Genomic DNA, 14,220 nt, shown 5'->3' with positions numbered 1-14,220 from the left:
CCCCCCATCCCTTCACACTCCTCACTCGTAGTGCTATGAACCCCAGTTGAGCGGTGACATGCATGGAAACTGTCTTCTGTGAGGGTAACCAGAGAGGCCAACCCCCGATACTACTGGCTTTGTGGATGTTTCACAGCTTTGAGGCTGCTAATAGAAATGCTCCTTCAGTGCCTATCACATGTTCTCACACTCTCCGTTAACCGGACATAAACACCAGAAGGTCTTGTTTTTTTTTCTGTCAAGAAATAGGCACATACACGCTACAACACACAATTCAAAACCACATTTTCGTGTTCCTTTGACATTGAAAGAACACAGCAGATCTTTTTTTTTTTCTTAAACATTAGGTGAGGCATGGTACCTGGATACACCATGATACTGGGTTTCTTTTGTCATAGGAGTATAGTACTTCTTTTTTTTTTATCCTCATAAATGGGTTAATTTCATTTTTGCACCAGTCACATTGGAAAAACATCATGTACTCGCGCACAAGATAATGGCCTTTTCAGGTTCAGATAAAGTTCCACAAACGTCCTATTTGGGGTTCCATATTTGGCCTAACATGTTTTGTTGTAGGGTAGAATAGATATTGCTCTTAGCCCAATTAAACTCTCCAGCAAGCATGTTGTCCAACTATGAACCATTGATAATGTTTATACTAGATTCCTATTGTAACTTCTCATACATTTCTCGTATGTGTTTCACGTTCATTTGCTTGTGGGGTAACTACTGAACTTTACGCCACTCCACAAAGAAGAGGATATGTTCCCCCTCCTCTCTCAGGAAAAAAAAAAGTTTGAACATTGCTCGAGAGGAGGAAATATTTTCAGGATGACTTGTTCTTTAAAAACCAAAGGATACAAAAGAACCAAAATGCGGCACACCTTTTGGCATTAGTTTTGTCACAACTTTCAGTGTTTGTCCAACTTCCTATGAATAGCCTGGTCTTGCTTGTAGTAGTCAGTTTGACAGCTGAACGCGTGATTTGTATGCTGTATAGATAAACCACTGATCGGCCCTTAAATCTTTTGAGTCCCATTGATCATAAGTGTTAAGTACAGAGAGACTATGTTTGATCAGCAAAACTCCAGCCGATTATTATTGTTTTAAATTGAAAAGACCTAATATTGGCCAACATTTGTGACGATTTGGTAAATTTCATGTTTTTTTTGTTTTTTTTTGTTTTTTTTGCACCACTTATTTCTCTGCAATCTGCGTACATGCAAGGAATGGCGGTGTTGGGGGTAAAAACTTACGACTTGGCAGATCCATATCATGCGCCGTATGATACGTGTCGCCGTAACTTGCCTCCACGCGCTCCTTGCACACTTTGCATATGATTTACGACTGGTCTTTGTCATCTGTCGTGAAGCCAAAACAGTTCCATAATACGGATGATTAATTTCTCTTTCTCAGAACAAACTGTCTTTTAGCCTCCTCCACCACGAGCCTGCATATTTTAGAGTGGGAAGACGCGGGGTGGGGTGGGGTGGCGTGGGGCGGGGCGGGGGCCTAGTGTGTGGGCTACAGTTGACCACTGAATGGTCGTCACATAGGTACTCCGGAGACGGTGGAGGCAGCAGATACATCGCTGTCCTTCAGTCAGTGGCAAAAAAATGAGCTGACAGTCAAATTTGTGCTGAAATGCTTTGCGTCGCGATCAGACGATTCCACAGAAATGACAGATCGTGAGCACCGCGTTTCGTTTAACAATCTAATATCGTCTTATCGCCCACCCCTACCTGAGGGGATCAGGTATCATTTTTACTGGCACTAAACAATTTTGAGGAGGATGGTAGCAACACTGCCACACAAAAAACTACAAATATGCTGACTGCTGTATGTCATACGTCACTTGTCCCTTTCTCTATTTGTTACAAAGACGGAGGTCAATTTGAATGTTGACGCATGATTACTGCTTTCCCGGCAGAAGCTGCAAAACAACTGAAAAGTTTTGTCTGAGGAGACAAAGAAAAAGGGAAGCTACCCAGATAAAAGGACAGTCAAGGATCAACATTAGAATGAGCTTAAAAAAAAAAAAAAAAAACACATTGCACTTGTCCTCATGATGAGAAATGTGGTCTTCCTTCATGCATAACATTACCGCTTTTGTCCATATAATCAACGTAAACTGAAAGTTCCTTTGTGTTGCTTTAAAAACAGAGCTTTTGTGTGTGTGTGGTTTTACAATGGATTGCTAATTGTATGTCTTTGCTGTGTGTCAAGGAATTGGAGAAAGCTCTTACAGAGCAGGACTTGAACTTCCTCGGGGACCTTATTGCTTGTCTGCTGCAGGGATGTTACCAGCGCACTGACATTACGTAAGTTACGATCAGTGATGGTGGTAACGCATTAATGGCTTTTGAGTAACTAATAATCTAAAGCGTTACTATATGGGTAGTTCTCAGAAATGGTCATGGTCATGGTCCGTCGATGGCTGGGAATCATGATCCAGTTCGAGAGTCAATATTGGAATTGAAAGGCGCAGAGTTCCGCTGCAGGCATTTGTAGTGTCCATGCGATCCTTGAAAATACAGTCTCTATGTCGTTTGTGACAGCAAAATATGAAAATATTAAGGTTGGTTGTATACTACGTACTGTTGATCAAGTACTATCTAGCTAAAAGGAAAGCCTCCAAATTTGAAGTAACATTTGAAGTCGCAGCACAGCACGTTCAAGCTTGCAAAGTCTGAATCAGAGCTATGACTAATGTGGGTGATCCGTGACTTTTTTTTTAGTTATACTTATTATTGGGGTGTTGAAACTAGTGCATTAATATCTAGTTAATTTAGTTATTTTAACACACTAACAACAACAACAAAAACTTGTAATGACGGTTAACGCATGCCCCTATTTGGAAAGCCCTGTACTGTGGGAACCAGGGTTGCAATGCAGAAGACACACATACATATGAATTATGTTCCACACTGCAGCTAATATACACAATGTTAAAAGAGCAGACAGCTATAGTAAAGAAGCCATTTGGACTGTGTAGCACCACTGTGTTCCCTGCTTTGAAAGGGGAACGTACTTGGTAGGCTGCTGGTTTTCAGTTAGCGCTAGCAATGTTGCGAAAACTCTCAAACCTCACAAGACAACACCTGAGCTTTGGCTAGAAATTGTTCATCAGTAACTTGTTGAAAAGTCAGGATTTACCCCGCATAGTTTGTTGCAATGTCTTTGGCAAAATTACATCATATACTTATTCGAATTATAGAAATAGCATAGATACACTCTTAAATATGGAAGAAGGTGGGCAGCAAAGAGCATCACTCCAACACAATCCCCTGATGGAGTTTCCATATTTAATACCGTCTACTCAATATTGTCAGGAAGCATAGTGGTATCAGCCAACTGATAAACAGGCAAGAATGAGCCAGTTTCTCCACCCAGGCAACCAGTAACAGTAGGACAACCTGCTTTATTGGACTGGACAGGCGCTGGCATCCTGGGGATGGCTGCTCACCACTGGCCTTTCACAGGGCAGCCTTTTTCATCTGCACGCGTGAAATGCTCTGCCGGAGCGGGGGAAGGTGGGAGGGAGGCTTTTGGTGAGAACAAGGGGCAGAAAGGAAGAGCTAGACGGGGTGAGTGAGGAGGGGAGCCTACAGCTGTGTGAAAAGTGCAGACTGCTTTTTCAAGATACTGTTTGTTTTTTTTTGTCCTCTTTCTCTACATTGCATTGATGGCTCACTCCCACCCCAAATCCTTGTTCTCTTCTTCTGCTTTGGAACTAAAAGGTAACGATTAATCGGCTATGCCTTGGCCTCCAAATGAATAACTACGTCAAATGGCTGAGCCAGCGACGTCGCAAGCCGGCTGACATACCCAAAGTGTGATTAGCTGCGTCTAGTGAATTGCGCAACACGTTGACCATCAGCGCGTCATATGTACATTAGAGATAGACCGATATGCTTTGTTCAGGGCCGATACCGATTCCGATTATCGGTAGTCAAGGAGGCAGATCACCGATATTTGAAGCCAATATTCATTTGCAGTAAAAGTTAAAAATGTTGGCACCAAATTTTTGAATAATGCAAACCCTAACAGTTCTTTACAATGGATTCTCACTGCACTTTTCATTTTACATCCTTCTATCTGCAATAAGACGTTGGTGGAGGGTGGAGTTAAATGTGGGGCCAATGTGACATTACCTTTTATAGCATTTGGGATACTTGTAGTTTTATTCTATAAATGTTGTATTTTTATATTTTGAAGTAATAGGAGGAACCCTGTCATTCAAAATGCTGCTGCTGTGCAGCTGTGGCATTACTTATTACTACAGCAAAAAAAATAATAATTCCATGCGAAAAACTATTCATCCCTGAACACCATACAGTTCTTGTAGACCTTATTATGATTATTGTTATTGTTACCATATAGACAGTTTTGATAAGCTGAGGATCTTAAATCGAGAACAGCAATATCATGCTACTCCTCTCTACAAGAGAACTGTCAAAAGACACTTCATCATGTAGTTTACTGCCACTTAGGATGCCCCAATCAACGCAGAAAAAGGTAGAGTAAAATAACTTGGTTATAATATTGGTTAAACAGACATTGTTGCGGTGGACCGCTGCCAGTTTCTGCTGTTTAATGTGTTTTACACTTATAGACACGTGTGTGTATATGGGCACACTATTCTCTCACTACTGTACTGTACTGTATCACTTAATGGCACAGATGTACTTGTCTAAATAATAACTGGGCTGCAACATTGCTAATTCACATTAACAAGCACTATCTTAGCTGTCCACATGAATAGTTACTAACACACGAGAAAGTTATACAACACACCAAACATGAGCTCATTATTCAAAGTATGATGCACGTAACGAAATTACATCACTGAACATTAATTGCAGCCGTGTACGGCCGTAGATGTTACATATTAGTGGCATCCATTGAGAGGATAATGTCCCAACTGACGGCAGACATGACGTGAAAAGAGAGACAAAACGAGCAAATAAGCACACTATACTTTAGTGCACTTTTCTACTAATGCCAAACATATGGAAGAGAACACGTTCATGTAGTTAAACGGTGTTTGAGACACTTAATTTGTTACGGAGCGGACTTTAACGAGGTGCACAACGAGCTGTCAATCAAATCGACGTCGAAGCTTAAGGCACACAATGGCAAACCAGTGCGACAAATAAACACAATATAAAGTAACTAAACGCTATTTAGTGTCACTGTGGCATCTAACTGCATAATAACCGTTATGCAACAAGTAGTGGACGTGACCCAGAATGCAATGTGTGCGTCACGAGAGGTAAATATAATGACGTTACTCTACTCTTAACATGGAACTAGACAATATAATAATGACAACTGTTAATATTTGGAACCTTTGTAACAAACATTATTTACTTAATTAAGTGAAAATGTGTGTGATTCCCTCCCTGAGTAGTTCAAGTAGCGAATTAGCTACTGGGTGTTAGCCTCCATGCTAAGCTGAACACACCACTGTTAGCTAGCGGGGATTCAATGCAAGGCAATGCAGCTCCATTCATATAGTGCATTTAATACACAACATAATGTGTTTAGCTTATCATGGTGAAAAGTTCAGCGGAGTCTCTTCTCTTTTAACTTACCTTCGAAGCATGTGTCTCGCGTTGTGGGTGCGTGTGTGACCGGCTACTGTGATACACGGCATACACTACTGATTGGTTCTGGCTCTTGCACGGCTAACCAATCAAATGCTGCTATGGGCGTTACGTTGCTGGAGTTGGACTCCATAACAGACAGAGACGCTCTGGGCTGCATTCGAAGCGAAAAGACGGAGTTTTAAATGGATCGCTCATATCGGCCGTCAGATTAATAAAACAGACCGATACCGATATGTACCAATTTGTCAAATATCGGCCCCGATAATCGGCGATGAAAGTGATTGACGTTCCAAATAAGTACAAAACCGAATGATGTGGTAGTCGAGCCACAATTTCTTACAGCAGCAGTGAACAGACCGGACAAGTCAAATGTTATTGCTGAGCACCATACGAGATTCCTCAGGAAATAAAGAATCACATTCCTTGTATTAAGTTGTCCTCATTTGTTTATTCTTATTATGATGCAACCAGTACAAATCACAGTTCTGGAACATTTCTCTGTGAAACACGAAACCCTTTGAATACAGCTGACTCCTCTTCTCGTGGTGGTGGAAAATGTGCCCTGATACAAGACACTGCAACATGCTGGGAGCAGAACACGGTTGTCCAGACCAAGAAACTTCCAGCACCAGCGCACCAATTGTCTGGAGGCAATATGTCTATACTTGGCATTAGTGATAGACCGATATGGCTTTTTCAGGGCCGATGCCGATACCGATTATTAGTTGTCAAGGAGGCCGATAACCGATATTTCAAGCCGATTTTCATTTGCAGTAAAAGAGAAAATAATAGCATAAAAAAAATAAATTGCCTTGTCTTTTAATTTTAAACATATAAACAATAGACAGCTTTGTTTAATTAAAAATTCTAACAGAAATTGTAGAAATTGTAGGGAACTTCCAGGGTCATCAGCTTGTGTTAAGCTAAATTCAAAACTAAGCAAGTAAATAAATAAATAAATAAATAAGTTTCCTACTGTAAATAAAGTTTTCCATAATTTCTAAATGTGTTTTGTTTTTTTTAAGCATTTTTAGTATTTTTTGGGGGGGTTTGCAGTGACTAAATAAATATTTTTCTAAAGTTTCCTACTGTAAATAAAGTTTTCCAAAATTTCAACAATTTTAAAATTTAATTTTTTTGTAATTATTATTATTATTATTTTTTATAAATTAGAAAGTGTTGGGACTTCCCAGTGTCAGCAGTGACAAATGTATGCAAAATTAAATGCATTTAATTTTGGGTTTTCGTCAGGGTTCAAAAGATCTTCGCAGACAGTGACAAATTGTCTGAATATGTTTGAAATGTATTTGCAACAAGTAAAAAATGTCTGTGCACATCTTGCAAATCCTGATAAAACATTTGCTGCGTTCGCAAGCATTCACTGTTAGGTGCGATTCCAGCTTTTATCGGCCTTCAGTTTCGTAAAAAGGCCGATGCCGATATTGGTCAACATGCCAAATATCGGCACCGATAATCGGTCTATCACTACTTGGCATCCTGTGGCCCATCAAATGCCTTGCCTTTGTACTGCTGCTTGTAGGTCATCCATGCCACCTGTAATCCATATAGGTTCAGGCACACAGCATTGAATCCAGGATGATCAGTGATGCAGTCCAGTACCTGATTGAAGTGTTCCTCTCCTTGTAGACATAGTCACTACTTCTTGAATTTCATGGCAGCAAACACATTCTACAGCTGTAGGCATTTGCTGGCAATTACCACAAGTACACCTGAAATTTATATATAAAAAAAAAAAAAAAAAAAAAGTAAAATACTGAGCGATGACACCATGAGCAGAAATGTTATTGAACAAGTGTATTGTTATACCAATCAGTCAATAATTCTGTTTATGAAAACATTTGTTTCAAAATATACAAGTACGTGGACGGAATCATGTACAAAAGTAAGAAATAGTCATTGATAAATCTGTCAAGTACAAGTAAAAAAAAAAAAAAAAAAAAATGCTGAAAAGAATACTCAAGTACTGAGTAACTGCTTTGAACATAGTCTGATTTATTTAAAAAAAAAAAAAATGTCACCAGACAAAAATATAAAATTATGTGCAAATGCTGGCATCTTCAAATCATAAAAAAATACCACTACCTATATATATATATATATATATATATATATATATATATATATATATATATATATATATATATATCTCTTACCCATCTTGTAATTTCGACGGGTCTTGTCTCCATTCCATGTCAGGTGTCTGGGCGCATTATCAGCATCCTGATTAGCATCTGGCTCGTACATGTAAAGTCCAACGTATAAAATGCCAACCTCCTCCTCTTCCTCCAACTCTTTAAAAACTTGGTTCTCCTCATTTTCGCTCAACCTATCGCTAACATCGCTGTCTGAATCGACGTTTGAGTGGCTTTGTATAGCGTCTGCATGGAGCGCTGCCATCGCTGTTCCCGGTGTGACGTATCACTTCCGGGTTTGTCGCCCGCCAGGCTTGAACTTCGGAAAAGCGATTATTTTGTCAAATATATAACATATAAATTATTTTTTCATACTTTATTTGTTGGACAGTGTTTAAATGCTTCAATTGTGACCCTATATGGTATTTTATGAAATTACTTCACATTTGGCCTTTAAGGTCCCACTAGTACTTCAACTTTTTTAGTGACAATTAGTTGTGGAATAAATTGCTTTGGCTAATGCTATGCGCTAAGGGTGGGTGATATGGCCTAAAAATTAATTCACGATATTTCAAAGAAATTTGTGGTGACAATATTTTTGGTAATAATTACTGAACAATAGATTTGTGATTGGCGGTTCGGAATAATAGCACTTTTATGCAGAACAATTTTTAAGCCACCTTTTTCCCCTCACAATTGAAATGTAAACAAAGTGCAAATATAGCAACTGTAATGGAAATAAAAACAGGCCAGGTAGTGTTTACCCTGCGAAATGTAACATAACTGCTTAAAGCACATTTATTTAGCAAATACAATGAAAGCACATACCTTCATAACCTTGCTTTCGCAAGATGAATTCTCACGGTATTTGTGAGTTCACAAACTCCGGAGAATACATCTTGTACCACTCCCGCAGATCACTGCCGTTCCGAACCGTTGGGGGTTCGGCCCAATCACAGAGTGACATTGTGTTTGGGGCGGGATACACAACTATGACGTTTTAACCAATCACGGCCATGGGTGAAAATTTCGTCTTCATTCTTGTCGAGGGGAGGGGGGGGGCATGAACATCTTACCAGCGAGAAATGCACGAAAACGGTGAGTAATTCTGCAAGAACAGTAATTGTAGTAATTGAAGCGTCCATTCGTCCATGTTAGGTTTGCTTGTTAGCCCCTGTGCCGGCGCTTGCTTCCTGGTTTCGTAACAGTTTCATAACCGGCCCCCAAACACAATGTTGCTCTGTGATTGGTCTGAACCACCAGTGGTTCGGATCGGTAGAAATCAGCGGGAGCGGTAAAAGATGTATTCTCTGGAGTTTGTGAACTCACAAATACCGCGACAATTCATCATGTTACCCTCTCACCGCATGGTGGCATGTTGCCAAACAATGTGTCAATTGTTCCTCACAATGTATAGTGTTTTTGCTGTAAAATTGGGAGATTAGCAGGAAAAATGACAAATCAGGAGCTACATGAGCGATAGGTTGAAATGTGGGAGTCTCCCGCCTGACTCGGGACAGTTGGCAAGTATGTAAATAAATGACTAACCAATGATTAAATAAATTGTCAACATTTTTGATAGTCGACATAGTCGACTAATCATGGCAGGCCTACCTGGGATGTCTGTGTACCAGAAACTGGAACTGGAACACTGGAAGTGTTATGTCACAAAATGCTGGAAGGCTTTGGAAATTTACCATTTACCAGAGCAGCATTATGTCTATGTTCTGTTCAGAGCAAAGCATCATTGGATTGATTTTATCTGTGTTGTACGACTTCTGTGTAGAAATGTAAAAGGTCTTATTGGTGACTGGGACAACTTTACACAGCAGTTGAGCGAGTATCTGCTGAAAAAAAAAAAAAAAGAGTACAACAAATTGCATACTTATAATTCAGCATTTTAGTCCCCAGGCATTCAGCAGATACCTGAACGACATCATCAGCTACAGGTGGGAGCTAGAAGAGGGCAAGCCCAACCCACTTCGGGAGGAGACCTTTGAAAACTTGCCCACTCGCACTCAGGTTGAATTGCTGCACCGTCTCTGCGATTACCGTCTAGACGCTGCTGACGTCTTTGATCTACTGAAGGTACATATCGACATGTTTCAGGATACTGTTTAAAAGACCTACATTTCATTTTCACCCGTACAGAATTTACACTCAATCTGTTAATGCAGTACGTTGTAAGTTCTTAAAAATGCCATGTTGGCCATTTACATCAAACTGGCTGACAAGAAATAAGCAATTTAACCAACTATATGAGCAGCAAAGGCTTGTGTTTATGAATGAAGCAAATGTTTTTTTTGTTTTGTTTTTTGTGTCAAGGTTCATTAAAGGTTGCAAAGTCAGCTACCAGATGTTTGCAATCAGTTTTAATAGTCACAAACATTTTTTGTTATCGCTGAGAAATTTTGATCATGTTAAAAAATTGTGAGTCCTTGCAACCGTTTGCAACCTTTAACGAACTGATGGAAAAACCAACCAACATTTGCTACGTTTGCAAACATTCTTAAACTGACAGTAATAATTAATGCCATCTTGTGGTGACTAATAATTTAAGAAATCACTATTGATTTCAATAATGTGAAAAAAAAATGTTCAAGCTTCTATCACACGGAGTTAACGGAGGAGTACCAACCATTTTCTCCACGTGTTTTAATAGATATTGACATCTAAGGTCAAATAATTACATGTTCATTTTCCCCTTTCTACCAGCCTTAAGATCCTTATTGAAACTTGCATTAGTTCTACTTCAGAAGAATATAAATATCTGACATCCTTGAGGTGGCAGTAGTCTGCATGTAGAAAATGTTCCTTATCAACATACTGTCTCCAACATGCTTAATTCGGTTCTATGTCGTAGTCTGACGTAAATGTCAATGCATATTTCATCAGCATTATGATCCACAACTGTAAAGGGTTGAATAGACTAAATGGTATCTAGAATTGAGCGAATTAATGGTGTAATTTATGGTGTCCTTGACTCCCATCAGGGTCTGGATTCAGACAGTCTGAGGGTAGAACCCCTTGGGCAAGATGGAAATGGAGCCCTCTACTGGTATTTTTATGGTACCCGTATGTACAAAGAAGAACTACTCACAAGAAAAGTGGAGAAAATCAGGTATATGCCTCTCATTCTCCTGATACCTTATCAAGAATAGGTAATGTGTTCACAAATATACTGTTAAAAGTAATGTTAATAAGTATTTGGTAATTGTTTATATTGGGACCTTGGCATTTAAAGAATTATAGTCGATTGATGCCACCTTCCTTACAGTGAAAATCCTGAGTTAACATTACCAGAGAAAAAGCAAATAGGAAGACCACCAAAGAAAAAAAGAATTGAAGACCCTGAGCGAAGGTGAATTTTTCATCTGATCTTCCTCAAAATTACACAGATGAAAAAAAACCCAGTTGTCTGCTTAAACTAAAGCTACCCAAACCTTTGTGTTGCCATACTTTTAATGAGAATAACATGCAAACAATGACAGAAGGGTAAATGAACCTTCTGCCGACGGAGACTTTGAGAGCAATTAATGGCATTCCCCAAAGGTATGTGTCCAATCATTGAGGAGTGGCTGAAATTAAAGCTGCCATGCTGACTCTAAAACACACATCTGATAAGAATTTTGTCTAGATGAGAAGCATTACCTGCTGTGCACCATGCCTCGCTTAGAAGAGCCCTCTTAAGACCTGCGATCATGAATAATTGATTGGCATAAAGCTGAGAGAGGTTACAGAACCTTCTCTCAATGTCTGGATGTTCATCAATCCACAGTTAAAGAAACTGTCTCTAAATGGAGAGAGTTTGGCACTGTTGCATCCCTCCCCAAAGAGTGGCCATCCACCAAAAATGATGCCAAGAGTGCAGCGCAGAATACTCTGAGATGTAACAAAGAACCCTAGAGTGTCTGCTGAAGACTTACGGAAATCACTTGCATAGTCCAGAATCTCTGTGCACATGTAACACTGGCCAAAAATTATGTTTATGGGAGGACTTCACGGAGGAAGCCACTGCCGAGTAAAAAAACAAACAAACAAAAAAACGTGGCAACATTGTGGCACGTTAATTGTTCACAAAGTAGTCAGTCAGTCCAGTGACAAGTACTGGCAAAATATTTTGTGGACTGATGAAACCAAAGTTGAATTGTTTGGGAAGAACAGACAGTGTCATGTCATGTATGGAGGAAAAATGGAACAGCTCACCAACATCAAAATATCATCCCCACCATGAAGCATAGTGGAGGGAGCATAATGATTTGTGTCTTTATTGCTAACTCGAGGCCTGGACGACTTTATTCATTAATACAAAAATGGAGGGAGGGGGGTGGGGGAGTAGGAACAAGGAACATTTTTGAAAAATGGCCCTTTTATGTGGTCAAAGTTATAAGATCCTGCAGCAATTCGCTCCCGGCCAAAATGGGTTAAAGGAAACACGAGCAACCTGAACATGCATCTCCAGCGTCATCGCCCTGATGTACACGGATTATTTATTTATTTATTTATTATTATTATTATTATTATTATCATCATCATCATCCATCCATTTTCTTGACTGCTTATTCCTCACAAGGGTTGCGGGGGTTGCTGGAGCCTATCTCAGCTGGCTTTGGGCAGTAGGCGGAGTACACCCTGAACTGGTTGCCAACCAATCGCAGAGCACACAGAGACGAACAACCATCCATACTCAAAAGCACACCAAGGGACAACTCTGAGCGCCCAATTAACCTGCTATGCATGTCTTTGGAATGTGGGAGGAGACCGGAGTACCCGGAGAAGACCCACGAAATTATTGAAGTACAGTAATGTTAAGTGCCTTCATTGAATGATCAAGTTTGATATTTGTGTGTCCTTTTAGTGAATCGGAAAGTGAAGAGAATACAGAAAATGGAATAAATGATATACCTCCTGCTAAAGGTAAAATATATACATGCAGTACATTAACAGCAATGTATTTGTTGTTTTTTGGTCACCTGTTTTACCAATGCCTGTGTGTGGATCAGCTGCCTTTATATTTTTGACTTCCAGTAGGTCGTCAGCGAGGCACCTGGTCACTTGTGTGTGAAACAGAAGAACAGTGGGTTAACTTGGCACAAAGCATAAAGGATAAGCTCTCCCCCCAAGACCGCCATCTCTACCGTGTCATCAGCCAGAATTTTCTGCCTGAGATACGCAGCATGATTGAACACAAGGTCAGATACCGGAAAATCAATTCCATTAGTTCACACCTTCACATGACAGCATTTCATAAGGTGTGTACTCAGTAACGTTAAATTGGCAATTGAATAATGTAAATATGTCATTGAAGTAATTTCCAGGGCAAATAATTGATCAAATTAGCGCAAGGAACCAGTGGGACCACAACATGCCCAAAAAGGCTTAATTCATTTAAGTTCCATTTATATCTGTAACATGGGGTTTTGGTAGTTATCAAGAAAATGTGTTGGCATTCCCTGTAATTTGAAAAACATAAACGGGCCTTTGGACCACACAACACCAATATTTTCTACTTAAGAAAATATTGCCATTTTCCTATAAAAAATATAATTTTGTGACACTTGTCAAAACCGGTGGTGATTTATACACAGTAACTAAGGAAAACCCTCAGCCACAGGCAAGTTAACTAAGGAAACCTTCAACCAAATGCACATTCTTAAAGAGACCCTTGAAAGTCTGTCTATATTGAGACGCCCTTTGCAGCTCTTGTCAAATTTCATTTGAGAAGTGGGACAAACTTGTCAACTCACAAACCAGTCAAGCCTATGGTTTCCTATGACGTGCACTTACAGACATCTAAAAGCTGTCTATGAGAGAGGGAGTTAGGGGGAGAGAGAGGGGGCGAGGGAAAGGGGGAGGGGGAGAGGGGGAGGGGGCGAAAGAGGGGAGGAAGAGGGAGGGAGTGGCAGAAAAAGGAAGCAAGCATAAAAATAAGTGTTTATAAGTAATGCATTGGACATGTGTCTAACACCAGTCTAACAGTAGTCAAACACTAACATCGATCCTTTATTTGTATAGCAACTTTCATACTTCAAAAGCAACACAGCGCTTCACAAAACAAATGACAAGACAAACACAAGCTGGCCGGCCTCTAGAAGAGATGTGGTGTGGGAGAAATCATCAAACACAGTAATGGAGGACACCTTACTCCACAAACAGAACCCCCCCCATCCCTTCACACTCCTCACTCGTAGTGCTATGAACCCCAGTTGAGCGGTGACATGCATGGAAACTGTCTGCTGTGAGGGTAACCAGAGAGGCTAACCCCCGATACTACTGGCTTTGTGGATGTTTCACAGCTTTGAGGCTTCTAATAGAAATGCTCCTTCAGTGCCTATCACATGTTCTCACACTCTCCGTTAACCGGACATAAATGAGCCCCTGGCTGCTGTCACTGAACCTGAATGAACTGGTGATAGTAGCTCAAGACACATGGAGGGATACTGTATTTAACATGT

At 40.1% G+C, this 14,220-nt stretch overlaps 1 protein-coding gene across 2 annotated transcripts in view; it reads left to right on the top strand.

Annotated features, from left to right (window-relative positions):
* The window catches only part of cecr2 (CECR2 histone acetyl-lysine reader), a 41,329-nt gene that overhangs the window by 12,193 nt on the left and 14,916 nt on the right, over positions 1-14,220 (top strand). Inside the window, exons 2-6 of one of the 2 annotated variants that reach the window (XM_077515900.1) lie at positions 2,227-2,321; positions 9,670-9,853; positions 10,759-10,886; positions 12,624-12,682; positions 12,794-12,957. In XM_077515900.1, the coding sequence (XP_077372026.1) occupies positions 2,227-2,321; positions 9,670-9,853; positions 10,759-10,886; positions 12,624-12,682; positions 12,794-12,957 (630 nt within the window). The remainder of the gene's footprint in view (positions 1-2,226; positions 2,322-9,669; positions 9,854-10,758; positions 10,887-12,623; positions 12,683-12,793; positions 12,958-14,220) is intronic. The other variant, XM_077515901.1, reaches the window with a different exon arrangement.

This window comes from Festucalex cinctus, chromosome 3 (assembly GCF_051991245.1).
Source record: "Festucalex cinctus isolate MCC-2025b chromosome 3, RoL_Fcin_1.0, whole genome shotgun sequence".
In the NCBI taxonomy this organism is placed as follows: domain Eukaryota; kingdom Metazoa; phylum Chordata; class Actinopteri; order Syngnathiformes; family Syngnathidae; genus Festucalex; species Festucalex cinctus.
Note: the sequence above shows the minus strand (reverse complement) of the source record. Positions and strands in the feature narration are given on the sequence as shown.